The following is a 21,396-nucleotide window of genomic DNA, read 5'->3' as shown; positions in this document are numbered from 1 at the left end:
AGCGGGATTATCTGACTATTTTGGCTCAAATGTTAATAAATGCCAACATCGCATTTACTTTATTCACTGCCACTGAGAATAGTTGAAACAACACATCTTAGAATCATATAATGTTACAGAACATGAACCTGAAAAATAGGGAAGGAATTAATAAAACTGTAAATATTGTGAATCTGAAACAATGATCCGAAGAGGTGAAAATACCCAGTGGATCTGTCAGTACCTGCACAAAGGACAAGGGCATGGTTCGGTATAACTCCTGAGTGGATGGAAAGCAAAAGGGAAACTGTTTTATTGGGACTGGGAAAAGGAGAGACCGGAGACAATAGACAGGAGTTAGAGGGAAGGCAATAAGCTGAGTGACCAGGAAACTACTTCATAGTAAATTGGGGAAAGGTTCGATGACACAAAAAAAAATCCCTTGTGGGCTAAACAAATGGTATGTAAAAAACACCGGAGCTCAAATGATGAAAATGCATAAAACTCAAACAGGACAAAAAATGTTTATAACCAGAAACAACTATGTGGATGGAAAAGTCAGAGCGCTCCCTCCTTAGATAGTGCTTTCTCCTCCCTCAGTCACGGAATCTAATTCCCAACCTCCTGCTCACTGCCCATTACTGTTAATATCCCACCTAGTCTAATCCCAACCTCCTGCTCACTTCCCATTACCGTTAATATCCCACCTGGTCTAATCCCAACCTCCTGCTCACTACCCATTACTGTTAATATCCCACCTAGTCTAATCCCAACCTCCTGCTCACTACCCACTACCGTTAATATCCCACCTGGTCTAATCCCAACCTCCTGCTCACTGCCCATTACTGTTAATATCCTACCTAGTCTAATCCCAACCTCCTGCTCACTGCCCATTACTGTTAATATCCCACCTAGTCTAATCTCAACCTCCTGCTCACTGCCCATTACAGTTAATATCCCACCTAGTCTAATCCCAACCTCCTGCTCACTGCCCATTACTGTTAATATCCTACCTAGTCTAATCCCAACCTCCTGCTCACTGCCCATTACTGTTAATATCCCACCGAGTCTAATCCCAACCTCCTGCTCACTGCCCATTACTGTTAATATCCCACCTGGTATAATCCCAACCTCCTGCTCACTACCCATTACTGTTAATATCCCACCAAGTCTAATCCCAACCTCCTGCTCACTACCCATTACCGTTAATATCCCACCTGGTCTAATCCCAACCTCCTGCTCACTGCCCATTACCGTTAATATCCCACCTAGTCTAATCTCAACCTCCTGCTCACTGCCCATTACAGTTAATATCCCACCTAGTCTAATCTCAACCTCCTGCTCACTGCCCATTACAGTTAATATCCCACCTAGTCTAATCCCAACCTCCTGCTCACTACCCATTACTGTTAATATCCCACCTAGTCTAATCCCAACCTCCTGCTCACTACCCATTACTGTTAATATCCCACCTAGTCTAATCCCAACCTCCTGCTCACTACCCATTACTGTTAATATCCCACCTAGTCTAATCCCAACCTCCTGCTCACTGCCCATTACCGTTAATATCCCACCTAGTCTAATCTCAACCTCCTGCTCACTGCCCATTACAGTTAATATCCCACCTAGTCTAATCTCAACCTCCTGCTCACTGCCCATTACTGTTAATATCCCACCTAGTCTAATCCCAACCTCCTGCTCACTGCCCATTACAGTTAATATCCCACCTAGTCTAATCCCAACCTCCTGCTCACTGCCCATTACTGTTAATATCCTACCTAGTCTAATCCCAACCTCCTGCTCACTGCCCATTACTGTTAATATCCCACCTAGTCTAATCCCAACCTCCTGCTCACTGCCCATTACTGTTAATATCCTACCTAGTCTAATCCCAACCTCCTGCTCACTACCCATTACTGTTAATATCCCACCTAGTCTAATCCCAACCTCCTGCTCACTGCCCATTACCGTTAATATCCCACCTAGTCTAATCCCAACCTCCTGCTCACTACCCATTACTGTTAATATCCCACCTAGTCTAATCCCAACCTCCTGCTCACTGCCCATTACTGTTAATATCCCACCTAGTCTAATCCCAACCTCCTGCTCACTACCCATTACTGTTAATATCCCACCTAGTCTAATCCCAACCTCCTGCTCACTGCCCATTACTGTTAATATCCCACCGAGTCTAATCCCAACCTCCTGCTCACTGCCCATTACTGTTAATATCCCACCTAGTCTAATCCCAACCTCCTGCTCACTGCCCATTACCGTTAATATCCCACCTGGTCTAATCCCAACCTCCTGCTCACTGCCCATTACTGTTAATATCCCACCTAGTCTAATCCCAACCTCCTGCTCACTGCCCATTACTGTTAATATCCCACCTAGTCTAATCCCAACCTCCTGCTCACTGCCCATTACCGTTAATATCCCACCTAGTCTAATCCCAACCTCCTGCTCACTGCCCATTACTGTTAATATCCCACCTAGTCTAATCCCAACCTCCTGCTCACTACCCATTACCGTTAATATCCCACCTGGTCTAATCCCAACCTCCTGCTCACTGCCCATTACCGTTAATATCCCACCTAGTCTAATCTCAACCTCCTGCTCACTGCCCATTACAGTTAATATCCCACCTAGTCTAATCCCAACCTCCTGCTCACTGCCCATTACTGTTAATATCCTACCTAGTCTAATCCCAACCTCCTGCTCACTGCCCATTACTGTTAATATCCCACCGAGTCTAATCCCAACCTCCTGCTCACTGCCCATTACCGTTAATATCCCACCTAGTCTAATCCCAACCTCCTGCTCACTGCCCATTACTGTTAATATCCCACCTAGTCTAATCCCAACCTCCTGCTCACTACCCATTACCGTTAATATCCCACCTAGTCTAATCCCAACCTCCTGCTCACTGCCCATTACTGTTAATATCCCACCTAGTCTAATCCCAACCTCCTGCTCACTGCCCATTACCGTTAATATCCCACCTAGTCTAATCCCAACCTCCTGCTCACTACCCATTACTGTTACTATCCCACCTAGTCTAATCCCAACCTCCTGCTCACTACCCATTACTGTTAATACCCCACCTCGTCTAATCCCAACCTCCTGCTCACTACCCATTACTGTTACTATCCCACCTAGTCTAATCCCAACCTCCTGCTCACTACCCATTACTGTTAATATCCCACCTAGTCTAATCCCAACCTCCTGCTCACTGCCTATTACTGTTAATATCCCACCTAGTCTAATCCCAACCTCCTGCTCACTGCCCATTACTGTTAATATCCCACCTAGTCTAATCCCAACCTCCTGCTCACTGCCCATTACAGTTAATATCCCACCTAGTCTAATCCCAACCTCCTGCTCACTACCCATTACTGTTAATACCCCACCTAGTCTAATCCCAACCTCCTGCTCACTGCCCATTACTGTTAATATCCCACCTAGTCTAATCCCAACCTCCTGCTCACTGCCCATTACCGTTAATATCCCACCTAGTCTAATCCCAACCTCCTGCTCACTACCCATTACTGTTAATATCCCACCTAGTCTAATCCCAACCTCCTGCTCACTGCCCATTACTGTTAATATCCCACCTAGTCTAATCCCAACCTCCTGCTCACTGCCCATTACTGTTAATATCCCATCTAGTCTAATCCCAACCTTACTGCCCATTACTGTTAATATCCCATCTAGTCTAATCCCAACCTCCTGCTCACTGCCCATTACTGTTAATATCCAGCCTTAGCTCTTCCCAACTTCCCAGTTTCCTGTTCACTCCACAAACACTAAACTCAATTTGTCAAAAATAATATTATCTATTGTATTAATTTATCGAGTGCTTCTGCAACAGTTTGTGGGAGTAAATTATGCAATCTAACCAAATTGTCGTTAAATAAATGGATCTAACCTTACCCGTAATACTTCGAATTGGCCGACATTTGTCCCCTATGTACAAACATTGGGAACACTCTGCGGGCGGAGGCCTACCTCAGGAGTAAATTTGTCCCTCTGAACAAACAATGGAAACACTCTGTGGGCGGAGGCCTACCTCGGGAGTAAATTTGTCCCTCTGAACAAACAATGGAAACACTCTGCGGGCGGAGGCCTACCGCGGGAGTAAATTTGTCCCCTCTGAACAAACAATGGGAACACTCTGCGGGCGGAGGCCTACCTCGGGAGTAAATTTGTCCCTCTGAACAAACAATGGAAACACTCTGCGGGCGGAGGCCTACCTCGGGAGTAAATTTGTCCCCTATGTACAAACATTGGGAACACTCTGCGGGCGGAGGCCTACCTCGGGAGTAAATTTGTCCCTCTGAACAAACAATGGGAACACTCTGCGGGCGGAGGCCTACCTCGGGAGTAAATTTGTCCCTCTGAACAAACAATGGAAACACTCTGCGGGCGGAGGCCTACCGCGGGAGTAAATTTGTCCCTCTGAACAAACAATGGGAACACTCTGCGGGCGGAGGCCTACCTCGGGAGTAAATTTGTCCCCTCTGAACAAACAATGGGAACAATCTGCGGGCGGAGGCCTACCTCGGGAGTAAATTTGTCCCTCTGAACAAACAGTGGAAACACTCTGTGGGCGGAGGCCTACCTCGGGAGTAAATTTGTCCCTCTGAACAAACAGTGGAAACGCTCTGCGGTGGAGGCCTACCTCGGGAGTAAATTTGTCCCTCTGAACAAACAATGGGAACACTCTGCGGGCGGAGGCCTACCTCGGGAGTAAATTTGTCCCTCTGAACAAACAATGGGAACACTCTGCGGGCGGAGGCCTACCTCGGGAGTAAATTTGTCCCTCTGAACAAACAGTGGAAACACTCTGCGGGCGGAGGCCTACCTCGGGAGTAAATTTGTCCCTCTGAACAAACAATGGGAACACTCTGCGGGCGGAGGCCTACCTCGGGAGTAAATTTGTCCCTCTGAACAAACAATGGGAACACTCTGCGGGCGGAGGCCTACCTCGGGAGTAAATTAGACCCCTCTGAACAAACGTTGGGAACACTCTGCGGGCGGAGGCCTACCTCGGGAGTAAATTTGTCCCTCTGAACAAACAATGGAAACACTCTGCGGGCGGAGGCCTACCTCGGGAGTAAATTTGTCCCTCTGAACAAACAGTGGAAACGCTCTGCGGTGGAGGCCTACCTCGGGAGTAAATTTGTCCCTCTGAACAAACAATGGGAACACTCTGCGGGCGGAGGCCTACCTCGGGAGTAAATTTGTCCCTCTGAACAAACAGTGGAAACACTCTGCGGGCGGAGGCCTACCTCGGGAGTAAATTTGTCCCTCTGAACAAACAGTGGAAACACTCTGCGGGCGGAGGCCTACCTCGGGAGTAAATTTGTCCCTCTGAACAAACAATGGGAACACTCTGCGGGCGGAGGCCTACCTCGGGAGTAAATTTGTCCCTCTGAACAAACAGTGGGAACACTCTGCGGGCGGAGGCCTACCTCGGGAGTAAATTTGTCCCTCTGAACAAACAGTGGAAACACTCTGCGGGCGGAGGCCTACCTCGGGAGTAAATTTGTCCCTCTGAACAAACAGTGGAAACACTCTGCGGGCGGAGGCCTACCTCGGGAGTAAATTTGTCCCTCTGAACAAACAGTGGAAACACTCTGCGGGCGGAGGCCTACCTCGGGAGTAAATTTGTCCCTCTGAACAAACAATGGGAACACTCTGCGGGCGGAGGCCTACCTCGGGAGTAAATTTGTCCCTCTGAACAAACAGTGGAAACACTCTGCGGGCGGAGGCCTACCTCGGGAGTAAATTTGTCCCTCTGAACAAACAGTGGAAACACTCTGCGGGCGGAGGCCTACCTCGGGAGTAAATTTGTCCCTCTGAACAAACAGTGGAAACACTCTGCGGGTGGAGGCCTACCTCGGGAGTAAATTTGTCCCTCTGAACAAACAATGGGAACAATCTGCGGGCGGAGGCCTACCGCGGGAGTAAATTTGTCCCCTCTGAACAAACAAGGGAACAATCTGCGGGCGGAGGCCTACCTCGGGAGTAAATTTGTCCCTCTGAACAAACAGTGGAAACACTCTGCGGGCGGAGGCCTACCTCGGGAGTAAATTTGTCCCTCTGAACAAACAGTGGAAACAATCTGCGGGCGGAGGCCTACCTCGGGAGTAAATTTGTCCCTCTGAACAAACAAGGGAACAATCTGCGGGCGGAGGCCTACCTCGGGAGTAAATTTGTCCCTCTGAACAAACAATGGAAACACTCTGCGGGCGGAGGCCTACCTCGGGAGTAAATTTGTCCCTCTGAACAAACAATGGAAACACTCTGCGGGCGGAGGCCTACCTCGGGAGTAAATTTGTCCCTCTGAACAAACAAGGGAACAATCTGCGGGCGGAGGCCTACCTCGGGAGTAAATTTGTCCCTCTGAACAAACAATGGGAACACTCTGCGGGCGGAGGCCTACCGCGGGAGTAAATTTGTCCCTCTGAACAAACAGTGGAAACAATCTGCGGGCGGAGGCCTACCTCGGGAGTAAATTTGTCCCTCTGAACAAACAATGGGAACACTCTGCGGGCGGAGGCCTACCGCGGGAGTAAATTTGTCCCTCTGAACAAACAATGGGAACACTCTGCGGGCGGAGGCCTACCGCGGGAGTAAATTTGTCCCTCTGAACAAACAATGGGAACACTCTGCGGGCGGAGGCCTACCGCGGGAGTAAATTTGTCCCTCTGAACAAACAATGGAAACACTCTGCGGGCGGAGGCCTACCTCGGGAGTAAATTTGTCCCTCTGAACAAACAATGGGAACACTCTGCGGGCGGAGGCCTACCTCGGGAGTAAATTTGTCCCTCTGAACAAACAATGGGAACACTCTGCGGGCGGAGGCCTACCTCGGGAGTAAATTTGTCCCTCTGAACAAACAATGGAAACACTCTGCGGGCGGAGGCCTACCTCGGGAGTAAATTTGTCCCTCTGAACAAACAATGGGAACACTCTGCGGGCGGAGGCCTACCTCGGGAGTAAATTTGTCCCTCTGAACAAACAGTGGAAACAATCTGCGGGCGGAGGCCTACCTCGGGAGTAAATTTGTCCCTCTGAACAAACAATGGGAACAATCTGCGGGCGGAGGCCTACCTCGGGAGTAAATTTGTCCCTCTGAACAAACAAGGGAACAATCTGCGGGCGGAGGTCTACCTCGGGAGTAAATTTGTCCCTCTGAACAAACAATGGGAACACTCTGCGGGCGGAGGCCTACCTCGGGAGTAAATTTGTCCCTCTGAACAAACAATGGAAACACTCTGCGGGCGGAGGCCTACCTCTGGAGTAAATTTTATCCCCTATGTACAAACAGTGGAAACAATCTGCGGGCGGAGGCCTACCTCGGGAGTAAATTTTATCCCCTATGTACAAACAGTGGAAACCATCTGCGGTCGGAGGCCTACCTCAGGAATACATTCCGACCCGTGAAATAATTCCGGAAGTACCCGCTGGGGTCCAGGCCGTGAACAGTTCCGGTCTTGGCCCTCCAGGTGGTGGCAGTGTCAGGGCCCACAGATCCCAGTGACACAGGTGGTTCAGAACCATCCCTGGGATCTCGTACACCCGGTTCTCCAATGACAAAGGAGGATTCCGTTTCAATCATTTATGAACGGAATCCCCTGATGAGCAATGGAATCCCCAAATAATTATAAATGTACAGAATAATAAATGTACTGAACTGCAATTTTATGCAAAAGATACTTAGTTGCACCAACCTCAATAAAAATTTAATTTTTTGATAAATAATTTTAAACATCTTAACCCGGGTCAATATTCGCATAAACTCATTTGACGTGTGTGCGCATAATTTTGGATTTTTAAATATTTTATTTAAGCCTTATATAAACAATTATGCTGATGCAGGCAGGCAGGCGCTGTGCCTGCCTTTAGCAGCCATAAGAGATGCGTGGGCAATTGCTGGGCAGTTGTTGGGCAAATAGCCCAACTCTGCTCCAGCGATGCTCATTTTACAGGCGGTTCGGATGATCTGTCAAGGCGTAAATTGATGGATCGCAAGTTCCGGCTCCAAAAGTTGCAAGGACTTTCAAACGGATTACAGAGACAGTAATTTCAGGGCTATTTATTTCATCATGTGCGTTCAGAATCTTGAAGACTTCCCTCAACTCCTCACTTAATCTTCTCATAGTGGCATGAGCCCAGATTATCAAATCCCCTCAAACACATGGTGTACCGTGGCTGCAGTATGTACCATCTACAAGATGCATTGCAGCAAGTCGCCAAGGCTTCTTCGGCAGCACCTCCCAAACCCACAACCTCGAAGGACAAGGGCAGCAGGCACATGGGAACACCACCATCTCCAAGTTCCCTTCCAAGTCACACAAACCATCCTGACTTGGAAATATATCGCCGATCCTTCATCGTCGCTGGGTCAAAATCCTGGAACTCCCTCCCTGATAGCACTGTGGGAGTACCTTCACCCCACGGACTGCAGTGGTTCAAGAAGGCGGCTCACCACCACCTTCTCGAGGGGCAATTAGGGATGGGCAATACATGCTTACTTTTGTAAAGTCTGTGGGTTGTGCAGTTAATAAATACACAGACTTCAGGAGTAACAAACAAACAGGTCTTTACTATTCGAAGGTCCGGGCGAATCTGCCCCAGAAATCCTGCTACAACACTTATATACTGGTGTGGTCACTATCGGTATTACAGTATACAGAAGCCAAACAAATAGTGCCACACCTAAAGTAGTTCCCTTAAAGGTGAACGGTTACATTCAATAGTTCCCTTAAAGGTAGACGGGTACATACACTACAATCCTCCCTTTTTAGCTTATTACTTAGAGTCCCCGTTAAACATACATATCTTCAACTTCCTATAAAACAAATTACAGCTATAATCTCGGTGGAGTCAATGTCATATAAAACAATTTACAAATATAATCTCGGTGGAAACAGTTCACAGGTTCCATCTCTGCGGAAACAGTTCATAGATTCAGTCTCTGATCTTGACTCGTTCCGAACAACATTTCTTTGGGGTAGCCGGTTCACCTGGCTAGCGTGACTCCTCCATAGCCTTTTTCTTGACGTAACAGCTTGAACTTTCGTCCTGTTGAACCAGCAGTGCGGACTTTTACAACCAACTGGCTGTCTTGACATTTTCCAGTTTTTCAACTAATTTAGCTCCTTTCGTAATGTCCCGCCTGGAATGGTAGAAGTGCTAATATTTTAGACAGTTATTATCTTCTGCTTCTTTTTCTTTTCTGCCTTTTTGAAACTCTCGGAGCTCCTTTCTCGGCTGCCAGCTGTAGCGCCACCAACTCTCTATGTTCCTTAGACCTTAAGTGCTTCATCCGGATTTCAGCACTTTGAGAGTTTTCATCACAAGCTGGGCAGACCACATCCTCATAATATTCAGTGTCACTCAACAGGTCATGGTAATATTCAGGTTCGTCCTGAGTTAGGCCAGCGAGAGAGACTTCTTCTTCCTCCTCACCCGTCTGGACGTTAGCTGACGGTGGTTCCTTCCCTAAACATCTTTCTTGAAAAGCCTTCTTCATGCATTCATATTCATCCCGCTCTTCCTGGGTTATCTGCCATTCCTTCACGACGGACCTCATTTGTGAGTTCAATACCTTCCTTTCCATCGGTAATTGCGTTATCAGGCTATTTAACCCTTCTACTGAAGTAACGGTTTCCACCTTCTTCTGTTCACCTTGACGTGATTCAACGTACTTTTGGCATCCTTGTAAAATTTGTGTTGCCACCTCAGCTATCCCCGTGACTTTTGAGAGCTCCGAACTCGTTCCCCCTGAAGATTGAAGCTCGTGTTCAGATTGTTCCCCTTGCAGAGTCTTGTCCTTCAGCATATGAAGGAGTTGGCCGACCGTTAACTCTTCCCTGGGAACACGGTGGATCAGAGTCTTCTCCATTTCATCCACCTCTTTCTCCAATACTTCCACCTTACGTTCCTCTTGAACTTTGGCTTTCAGCGCTCGGAAAAGTTGCGCCCTGATGCTCTCTAGTTCATGTTCAGGGATCATTCTTAGTGTCCTGTTCTTCCACTGAAAGGATTCCCAGTTGAATCTGTTCTTCAAGTTGTTGAACCTCGGACATTGCCGCCTCATATTTGTCTTGGGTGTCCTTCAATGTTTTTATAAGTTCTTGGACATCCTGTCTTTCATGCTCTGCCATGATTTTCACCTCTAATTGCTCATCTATGGATGGAGCTTCTATCGATGAGTCTGTCTTGGCCTTGAGCTCATCAAGAATTTCCTGCAGCCTTTGGACTTCTTGCTCATGTTCAACCTTTAGTTGTTCACATGCTTCTACTGAAACTAGCTTTCGGAGGCTGCCGAGTTAACCCCCTCCTGAATTGTAGCCTGGGCCTGTTCATACTGTTCTTTCAACTTCTCACACTCTGCTTGTAAGGAGTCGTAAAGAAGAACTGGAATAAAATCCTGGCTCCCTGAAGATTCCTCTTCCTTTGGTTCATTCTGTAAATATTCTAGTTCCTGAACAGCATCAGGGGAATGTGATTGGTATTTGACCACGATGGCTCTATGGTCGCTCTCTGCTTGAGCTAGCTGTCTCTGTAGTCTTTCCAGGTTCCCCCATTCGGTGTCCCAGAACTTTTCCATATTTTTCATCTCCTGTACGAGACGGTCACTGAACTGTTCTAATTGTTGTCGTACTTTGACATAAGTTTGCGTCCGAGCTCGGTGTTCTTCCGTCATGGATGAATCTTTTGCTTGAACAGGCTCAGAATTCTCTGTCAACCTGGAGTTCTGCTCTGCAGCTTTATTCTTCTTGGTACCATAAGTCCTTCTGCCTGTCTTCATTTTCTTTCCCATCGTCGGCAAGTCCCTTTTAGCCTTGTCTTCCATTTTCGACTTGGTCTTATCATCATCCATTTCAGAATCTGAGCTAATAGCTTGCACCGAGTCCTCCCTCATTATGGCTTTTAGGTAATGCCATTCCATGTCTATTTTCTTAATCCACTCCCATCCTAGAAGTGGTGGTCCTCCCTCAGGTAATACGTACAAGCTCATTCTTGGGTGTTCTTTCCCCCTATCTCTCACCTTGACTCTTATTTTCCCCACGGGGTATACGTTATGCCCCGTGTATGTCTGTAATACGAACTTGGTATTTCTTAAAGGTATGTGAGAGAATAGCCGGTGGTAGTCCCTTCGGTTGATGACTGATAGAGCTGATCCAGTGTCCAGCTCCATTCTTACTTGGACTCCAGCTATTTTTAGTATGACCCAGATGGCCTGTAGATCCGTTTCTTTACCCACATTGTGGATTCTCAGCCTACCCAGCTCCTGGTTGTTTGGGTCTGAGACTGAATTCTGTTCGTCTGAACTCTTCTCAGCCACCTTGTGTACCTTCTTGTACTTTTCTGGTGGTGGCTTCCTTTGATTATTGATCTTTTTCCCGGACCGGCATACCTTCGCGATGTGACCCAGTTTGCCACATTTCCTACACTCTTGGTTCTTAAACCAGCATTGATTCTGGTCGTGCGTTGTCTTCCCACAATGGTAGCATTTTGTTGTGCTTGAAGTAATTTGGTCCACCCAGAGTGCCGCTGCCTTTAGTTGCATTTCCGCCGTTCCTTTCGCTGCGGCTTCGTGCGATGCAGCTATAAGGACAGCCCTGTCCAGTGTGAGGTCGTTCTCTTCCAGTAGTCGCTTCTGCGTCCCTTCTTTGGACAATCCGCATACGAACTTGTCCCGCAGCGCTTCTGTCAGATTCCCTCCGAACTGGCAGTATTTCGCTAGCCTACGCAGTTCGACCAAGTATTCCGCATTGCTTTCGTCTTTCTTCTGCGTTCTTGCGTAGAATTTGAATCGTTCAGCCAGCATCAGCGGTGTGGGGTTCAAGTGGTCCTTCAGCACAGCCACAATCTCTTCGAAGGTCTGATCCGCTGGTTTATTTGGTGCTATTAGATGCTTCAAGAGCCCGTATGTTTTTGCCCCCATCGAGTTTAGCAATGTTATCGCCTTGTCGTCTTCCTCTATTTTGTTGGCTTCGCAATAGATCTCTATGCGTTCCACGTACGTGGCCCAGTCTTCTATTTCAGAATTAAAGTCGTTAATATTCCCTCGCTTAGGCATCTTTCTTCCCTTGGGAGCAGCACCAGTATTTCTTATTTATTTATTTGTTTCTAAGATGGCGGTTTTCCCGCGAAATCGGCGGTTTCCCGCTCTTTCCTTCTCTCCCCGCCCACTTCAATGGCGGTATGTCAATCAAGATGGCGGTTTTCCCGCGAAAATGGCGGTTTCCCGCTCTTCCTTTCTCGCCCCGCCCACTTCAATGGCGGTTTCCCGCTTCTGGCGTCTTCTCCGCCTAATGGCGGCTTCCCGCGTTTCTTCCCGGTGGAAGGGGTACGCTTCCCCCACAGCGGACAGGTTCAGCCGCTGGCTGGCTACCGCACAGCTCCCCTTACTCGGCTATGTCTTTTCCTCCCGCCCGCACGGCTCTACCAGCGCTGGGTACACCCCGTTAGCGGAGGACAGTTCAGCCGCTGGACTGGCTCTCGCGCAGTCTCTCACCCCGTTTTCGGCTGTGTCTCTCACCCACTCCTGCACGTTCAGTTTTGCCGGCTCTGAGTACCCCGTTGGTGGAGAACAGCTCAGCCGCTGGACCGGCTCCTCGCAGTCTCTCTCTCCGCACCCGGCTCTCACCCACACGGTTCCCGTTCGCCTCCCCAGCCCTCTCGCAGACCGGTGTTTCCCTCCCCGGCTGCGGCTGGGTTTCTCTTCCCGCGCCTACTCGCAGGCTCAGCGCTTCGTGGCTGCGGTCGCTGCCCGGATTGTTCCCGCCGATCGCGGTCCGGCTGTCACCCGACGCCGTTGGACCCGACTTTTGGCCAGCACAGCTCCCCCTCGACCGAGGTCGAGTGCTCTGCCCTTATCCTCCGGATGCTTCTACACCTTCCCCTACTCTGTCTCTTCGGCCACCTTGTTTCTTGCTGGTCGGCTCACTCCGCACCGTGGCAGAAGGGTAGTCAGTGCCTGTTGCTGATACAGCTTTTGTTGTTAGTCTTCCTGCTTTCTGTTGTTGCAGCCTCGTGTTTTCTTTTGGTAGCACGACGAGGGCGGTTGTCTCTCTTCGACGCTCTTCGTTGCTTTTGGTAATCTTGCCGCAGGGTACGATCGGACTCGTCGCCACTGTAAAGTCTGTGGGTTGTGCAGTTAATAAATACACAGACTTCAGGAGTAACAAACAAACAGGTCTTTACTATTCGAAGGTCCGGGCGAATCTGCCCCAGAAATCCTGCTACAACACTTATATACTGGTGTGGTCACTATTGGTATTACAGTATACAGAAGCCAAACAAATAGTGCCACACCTAAAGTAGTTCTCTTAAAGGTGAACGGTTACATTCAATAGTTCTCTTAAAGGTAGACGGGTACATACACTACAACTTTGCCAACGACGCCCACATCCCATGAACGAATTCTAAAAAAATAACACGTAACTCCTCATTTCTGATAACATCCCAGTGAATCCGCAAGACCGTTTCCCATTTGTTAAAATGTCCTCCCTATAAATGGACTGTCCTGAATGGAGTTTACACTGCTGGGTAAATGACCTCCTCCTGTGCTCTGGGGCTGGAGCGTTACTCCCCAGAGGAACATCAGGAAGTTGAGCTCATTCAGTCTGCAAATGTCAATTTAAATTTAGTGGATGAATTTCCACTCCACTCTGGTTAGAGAATGACTGACGGATGAAATATTAATAGTTGCATATTTTAATTTTCTTCTGTAGGAATTGACGAATTCCTACGAATAACTGAGAACGACACAGGAGAACAATTAAACAGGTCTTTACTCAACGGAGATGCCGTGAGGATTGCCTGGGCAGTCACGTCGTATGTGATGTCATCGCGTTTGCCCGCATTTTCCTGTGCTCTTAAAGGGGCCACGCCCTGTACATGCAAACTTTATATACAAAACACAGTAATGCCTAACACAATGGGACAGGTTTAGGCTGGTGTTAGCACATCGTTAAAGGGAATTATATACAGTTAGCCAGAGTCATTCAGTGGTTCTGCCACATGCGCCCCGCCCAGAATTCGCTTTAACGGACAAAGTCAAACGGTGAGGGGGTCTGACGAGCCTGTCAGAACGACTCCTGTACTCTCGAGGCAGAGTCTGCAGGGCGGCTGGCGGCCTGGCGGGCGGTCGCACTTGGTCTGCCGTAACCACGATGGGTGGCCGACCCCGTCTCGGCGGTTGTGCTGTCTCGACGGGGCGGTCAAGGTCCAAATGTGCTGGCTTTAAGCGGTCGACCGAAATGTGGTCCGGTTTACCACCGACATCTACCGTGAAGGTTTTGTCCTCTGCTTCCAACACGCGGAAAGGACCGGTATATGGGGCCTTGAGCGGATCCCTATGTGCGTCATGGCGAATAAAAACGTACCCCGCCTTGTGAAGCTCCGTGGGAACGTGTGACTCCTGCAGCCCGTGGTGCAAAGTTGGCACCGGTGTGAAACATCTGACCACCTCTTGGTGACTAGCAAGCTGGGCAGACGCGGACCAGGGCTCCGTCGATGTTGGTAGGAAGTCCCCTGGGACTCGCAGCGGCTGACCGTACACGAGTTCTGCTGATGAAGAGTGAAGGTCTTTGGGGGCCGTGCGAAGGCCCAGCAGGACCCACGGTAGCTTGTCTACCCATCCAGCGTCCTGGAGGCTGGCCCTCAGGGCGGCTTTCATTGAGCGGTGGAAGCGTTCGCAGAGGCCGTTCGCCTGTGGGTGATAGGCTGTGGGGCGGTGTAATTTGACACCGAGGCCTTGGGCCACTGCTTTCCAGAGTTCGGAGGAAAACTGTGGCCCCCTGTCCGATGAAATATCTGCGGGCACTCCGAAACGGGCGATCCATGAGGAAATGAACGCCCTGGCCACGTCCGCCGAAGTAGTGGATGACAGGGGGACTGCCTCTGGCCATCTGGTGGTGCGGTCAACCATGGTCAGGATGTGTGAAAAACCATGGGAGGGTGTGAGTGGTCCTACCAGGTCCATGTTGACATGGTCGAAATGTCGCTCCGGAACTGTGAAGGTGGCCAACGGAGCTTTGATGTGGCGCTGTACCTTGGCCTTTTGGCAGACCACGCAGGTGTTGGCCCAGTCACGGACATCCTTATGTATGCCATGCCATACAAATTTTGCGGACATCAGTTTCTGCAAGGCCTTCATTCCAGGGTGTGACAACCCATGTATGGCGTCGAACACTTTGCGGCGGCAGACGTCCGGCATGACAGGGCGAGGATCCTGTATGGAGACGTCACACAACAGTGTGGTACCTGCCGAATGGAAGTTGACGTCAGCCAACTGGAGGCTAGTGATGGCCGTTCTGTAAGCTTGGACTTCCGGGTCTGAGGCTTGGTCCGCTGCCATGAGGGTGTAGTCGATGCCCAAATGAACCGTATTGACGATCGCGCGGGAGAGGCAGTCTGCCACCAGGTTGTCCTTACCGGCCACATGCTGTATATCCGTGGTGAATTCGGATATGTAGGTCAGTTGACGCTGCTGTCGGGCTGACCACGGTTCGGCGGTCTTGGACATTGCAAAGGTCAGCGGCTTATGGTCCACAAAGGCGGTGTAAGGATGTCCTTCCAGTAGGAACCAAAAATGGCGGATGGCCAGAAAAAGGGCGAGCAACTCCCGGTCGAACGTGCTGTATGCTCTCTCGTTCTGCCGTAGTTGACGGCTGAAGAATGCCAAAGGCTGCCACGTCCCGTTCACCCACTGCTGTTGTACAGCACCGACTGCGTAGTCCGACGCGTCGGTGGTGAGGGCGATGGTGGCTCCTGACAGCGGGTGCGCCAGCATAGTTGCGCTGGCTAAGGCGCTTTTGGTGTCGGCGAACACTCAGGCCATGTCATCCGTCCAGTCGACCGGGTTCTTGCCAGTCTTGCCCTTGAGGGCCTCGTACAGGGGCTGCATGAGTAGTGCCGCCTTAGGCACAAAACGGTGGTAAAAGTTTACTATGCCTAGGAATTCCTGCAGGGCCTTTATATTCTGCGGGCATGGAAAGGATGTCACCGACTCTACCTTCGAAGGTAAAGGAACCGCTCCCTCTGAGGTGATGCGATGCCCCAGTAAGTCAATTTGGTGCAGGCCAAACTGACACTTGGCCGGGTTGATAATCAGGCCGTGTTGGCTGAGGTGTCGAAAAAGGGTGCGTAGGTGACAGGTATGTTCTTCCTTAGTAGGACTGGCAATTAGAATGTCATCTAGGAAGACGAAGAGGAACTTGAGGTCCCGCAGCATGGAGTCCATCAGGCGTTGGAAAGCCTGGGCGGCGTTCTTTAACCCAAACGGCATTCGTAGAAACTCGAAGAGGCCCAATGGGGTGATGACTGCGGTCTTCTGGACATCTTCTGGATGAACTGGGACCTGGTGGTAGCCCCGGACGCGGTCGACTTTTGAGAACACGGTGTTCCCTGCCAAATGGGCAGAGAAATCCTGGATATGGGGAATCGGGTACCGATCAGGAGTGGTGGCGTCGATAGTCGCCGCCATCCGCCGCCAGGCTTCAGGACGATATGGAGGGGTGAAGACCAGGGACTATCCGACCGGCGAATAATCCCTAACGTTCCATGGTTGCGCACTCCGCCTTTGCGACTGCCAGGTTCCAGGCGCCAGGCTCACGCGTAGACCAGGGGGCCATTGGTGGTGATGTGGTGTTCCACACCATGTGCGGTGGAGGAGAACGTGGGTCTTGTCAGGTCGGGGAATTCGCCGAGCAGGCGAGCGAACTCATCAGGAGTCGGGAACGCACAGGAGACGGTGCGTGACGTAGTGTTACTGCGGTAACACGGAAGAGAATTAAAAGTTGCTGCGTTGATCAGCCGCCGGTTCCTAACATCGACCAGGAGGCTGTTGGCGCACAGGAAATCCGCGCCGAGGAGGACTGGGAAACTTTGGCCGTAACAAACTCCCAGTGAAAACGTTGCACCCCGAGGCACAACTCCACTCGCCGTCTGCCGAAGGTCCGAATTGTTCCGCCATTGGCCGCTTCAAGGGCGGGGCCGTGATTCCCCATCTGCACATTGAGGGCGGATGCGGGTAAAATGCTGCACTGCGCTCCGGTGTCGCACAGAAAATGATGACCGGAGAGAGTATCGGTGATGAACAGCAATTTTCCCGCATTGCCGATCGCGGCCGCGGGGTGCCCGTTAGACCCGTTCCTCGGTGTTCGCAGTGTCAGTTGATGCTGGTATTTTTGGGGGGGGAAACTGCAAGGAGGGCGGCAACGCTTTGCCTTTGCACCGAACTGCGCGTGGTAGAAACAGCCCAGCAGGCTGACGAGCTGGGGCGGTGTCTGCGGGGGATGGGTGCCTCGTGGCGGCGCAGTACTGCCGAGTTACAGCGAAAATTTTGTCAGCCTCCGCCGCGAGTGTTGCGCAGTCTTCAGTTTCAGATCTGGCCAGGGCAGCTTGTACCTGTTCAGGCAGTTGGCTGAGGAAAATCTCGCAGAATAGGAAACATTCCCGTTCTGAGCCCAGGAGTGTGAGCATTTGGCTCATCAACTCTGAAGGCTTGGAGTCCCCGAGCCCGGGCATAGCGAGTAATCGATGGGCACGCTCCGATTTTGTGAGCCCGAAAACCTGCAGTAACCGCGCTTTGAGGGTTTCATACTTGCGCTCCGTTGGGGGGTTTTCGAGGAGGCTGACGATCCGAGAGGCGGTAGAGCTGTCGAGTGCAGAGACCACGTAAAGATACTTGGTCTGACCCGCATCGATGTTCCTCAGGGCGAACTGGGCCGCGACCTGAATAAACCACGAGGGCGCTTGCTGCTCCCAGAACTGCGGTAACTTTAGTGAAATGGCGTTTGCCTCCATGCTGTGCTCTTCTTCTGTGAAAACGTTCACAAAAACGGGGTCACCAATGTAGGAATTGACAAAATCCTACGAATAACTGAGATCGACACCAGAGAACAATTAAACAGGTCTTTACTCAACGGAGATGCCACGAGGACTGCCTGGGCAGTCACGTGGTTTGCGATGTGACGTCATCGCGTTTTCCCGCGCTCTTAAAGGGGCCACGCCCCGTACATGCAAACTCTATATACCAAACACAGTAATGCCTAACACAATGGTACAGGTTTAGGCTGGTGTTAGAACATCGTTAAAGGGAATTATATACAGTTAGCCAGAGTCATTCAGTGGTTCTGCCACACTTCCACGTTTTAGATTCAGTATTTTTATTAGATTGTGCCGTTTCTTGACTTTGAACTTTTATCCAATTAAACAGTGTGAAAACTGAAGCCATCGTATTCTACAAACTCCGCCTCCTCACCACTTCATTTCATCCTCCCACCAGACCCCTAAGGCTGAAGCAAACTGTCCAAAATCTCTTCATCCAACCTCAATCTGAACTCCCCACCCCATATACTTTCCTTTTCAAAGACCACCTACTCTGTCTCTAATATTGTCTGTCTTCAGCCCCACCTCGTTCCATCTGCTGCTGAACCCTCTCCCACGCCTTTGTCAACTCCAGACTCGACTATTCCAATGCTCCCCTGGCCGGCCTCCCACCCTGCCCCTCCATAAACTTCAGCTGCTCCAAACTCTGCTGCCTGTGCCCTGTTCTGACTCTGCCCTCTTGTGCACCCCTTCCTTTACAACACCACTGGTGGCCAAGTGTTCAGTTGTCTGAGGCTCCACACTCTGTAATTCACTCTCTGAACCCCTCTGTCCCTCCATAAACTTCAGCTACTCCAAACTCTGCTGCCTGTGTCCTGTTCTGACTCTGGCCTCTTGTGCACCCCTTCCTTTACAACACCACTGGTGGCCAAGCGTTCAGTTGTCTGAGGCTCCACACTCTGTAATTCACTCTCTGAACCCCTCTGTCCCTCCATAAACTTCAGCTACTCCAAACTCTGCTGCCTGTGCCCTGTTCTGACTCTGACCTCTTGTGCACCCCTTCCTTCACAACACCACTGGTGGCCAAGTGTTCAGTTGTCTAAGGCTCCACACTCTGTAATTCACTCTCTGAACCCCTCTGTCCCTCCATAAACTTCAGCTACTCCAAACTCTGCTGCCTGTGTCCTGTTCTGACTCTGACCTCTTGTGCACCCCTTCCTTTACAACACCACTGGTGGCCAAGTGTTCAGTTGTCTGAGGCTCCACACTCTGTAATTCACTCTCTGAACCCCTCTGCCTCGCCACCTCTCTCTTCTCAACATTGACCTTTCCTCCAGACTTTGGTCATCTCTAATAGTATATCCTGCTTTGTCTCAGGTCCATTGTCTGGTTCCGTCTCTGTGAAGGGCCTTGGGACATTCTTCTACATTAAAGCCGCTATATAAATGAAAGTTGTTGATGATAAAGGTCCTGATTACATGCTGCAAGTATGCCTGGGTTACTTCTGTTTCATACTGGCAGCGGGCGAGCAAAATAATGGTTGTCAAACATGTCTATCACCGAGGGACAATTTTTCATTTTTTTTGGTCGATTTTATGTGACCGATAAATCAACAGTGGTTGTTTCGATTAGTCGATGTAATTCCTCAGGTAGTTTTCTAGCAGCTTCCCTCAGTTCAGAATCGTCCCTTCCCTGCCACTCGAGTTCCGATTCGCTGCTGGTTTAGTTCTCAGTAAATCACAGTGTGACAGCAGGAAGTAAGTGTGAGAAACGAGTGCATCATATTGTCAATCAGGAACCTGATGTCATGTTGGACACTGAAGCACAGAGAACACTAATCCCATTAAACCTATTGCAGATTCTCGGTGATTCCTCACTCTCCGAGAACAATATTCCTGATTTCTATTTTCCTTTTATCTCATTTATTTCTCGTTTGAGTGAATCAAGATGTTCACAGAATATTCAGCCCATGTTCAGAATGGATCAGTACCCGTCCCAGTGACTGCTTTCTGTGCTCAACAACTGGGAGATCCCATCACTGAGTAGATCCTTTCCTTCTCATTCTCAGTGTTTGTCTTTCACTCCGCTCCTCAATATATTCATTACTATTCTTTACAGAAAGTCACTGAGCTCGCGGAGAAGGGAAACCGGGCGGACAGTTCCAAACTTCTCCTAACTCTGGTGATGGAGAAAGGCTCTGGGGCCCGAAGGGTGATGTGGGAATCCTTTGTGAAAATGCGCCACAGGTTACCAAAGCTGAACAAACTACTGAAAGAAATAGAGGAACTTGGTACGGTAAAATCACCCACTGAATTCAATGACAGATTCAAACACTGCAGATTTTACTATAATATCTCAGATCTGAATTGATGAAAGTTCATTGTTTTAAACAGGTTCCGATCCATTTGATTACATGAACATCGCAGAAGGTTTATCCGAAATACCCAGTAACCTGAAAGGTAAGTGATGAAATGGGGAGTTCAAAACTTTTATTGAATTTCTGAAGCTCAGAATGTTTGACTGTAGCCGTTTGTTTAGAGGTTGTCAGAATCTGGAAATCAGAAGTTCAAAGGCTGAGGAAACAGGATTGAATGTCATTTGGATTATTCAATCCTCAACTATTCTGTGTTGATTCAAGTTACAATTCGTACAATGTCTGACATAATCCGGTAAATATAAATAATCACGTAATCCAGCTGCAGCTCGCTAACACTTATATATTCATACACACCTGGCAGGATCCTGATACACTGTGAAACCCCATACACACCTGGCAGGATCCTGATACACTGAAACCCCATACACACCTGGCAGGATCCTGATACACTGTGAAACCCCATACACACCTGGCAGGATCCTGATACACTGTGAAACCCCATACACACCTGGCAGGATCCTGATACACTGTGAAACCCCATACACACCTGGCAGGATCCTGATACACTGTGAAACCCCATACACACCTGGCAGGATCCTGATACACTGTGAAACCCCAGACACACCTGGCAGGATCCTGATACACTGTGAAACCCCATACACACCTGGCAGGATCCTGATACACTGTGAAACCCCATACACACCTGGCAGGATCCTGATACACTGTGAAACCCCAGACACACCTGGCAGGATCCTGATACACTGTGAAACCCCAGACACACCTGGCAGGATCCTGATACACTGAAACCCCAGACACACCTGGCAGGATCCTGATACACTGTGAAACCCCATACACACCTGGCAGGATCCTGATACACTGTGAAACCCCATACACACCTGGCAGGATCCTGATACACTGCGAAACCCCATACACACCTGGCAGGATCCTGATACACTGTGAAACCCCATACACACCTGGCAGGATCCTGATACACTGTGAAACCCCATACACACCTGGCAGGATCCTGATACACTGTGAAACCCCATACACACCTGGCAGGATCCTGATACACTGTGAAACCCCATACACACCTGGCAGGATCCTGATACACTGTGAAACCCCATACACACCTGGCAGGATCCTGATACACTGTGAAACCCCATACACACCTGGCAGGATCC

The 21,396-nt window shown here is 49.6% G+C and overlaps 1 protein-coding gene across 1 annotated transcript in view; it reads left to right on the top strand.

Annotated features, from left to right (window-relative positions):
* Positions 1–21,396, top strand: part of LOC147083150 (NACHT, LRR and PYD domains-containing protein 3-like) — a 133,286-nt gene that overhangs the window by 82,698 nt on the left and 29,192 nt on the right. The window contains exons 6-7 of the mRNA XM_085980236.1: positions 19,957–20,128; positions 20,232–20,297. Of these exons, the coding sequence (XP_085836362.1) occupies positions 19,957–20,128; positions 20,232–20,297 (238 nt within the window). The remainder of the gene's footprint in view (positions 1–19,956; positions 20,129–20,231; positions 20,298–21,396) is intronic.

The sequence above is a fragment of the Somniosus microcephalus genome, unplaced genomic scaffold (assembly GCF_052327205.1).
Source record: "Somniosus microcephalus isolate GS21.2 unplaced genomic scaffold, FLI_Smic_1.0 scaffold71, whole genome shotgun sequence".
NCBI lineage: Eukaryota > Metazoa > Chordata > Chondrichthyes > Squaliformes > Somniosidae > Somniosus > Somniosus microcephalus.
Note: the sequence above shows the minus strand (reverse complement) of the source record. Positions and strands in the feature narration are given on the sequence as shown.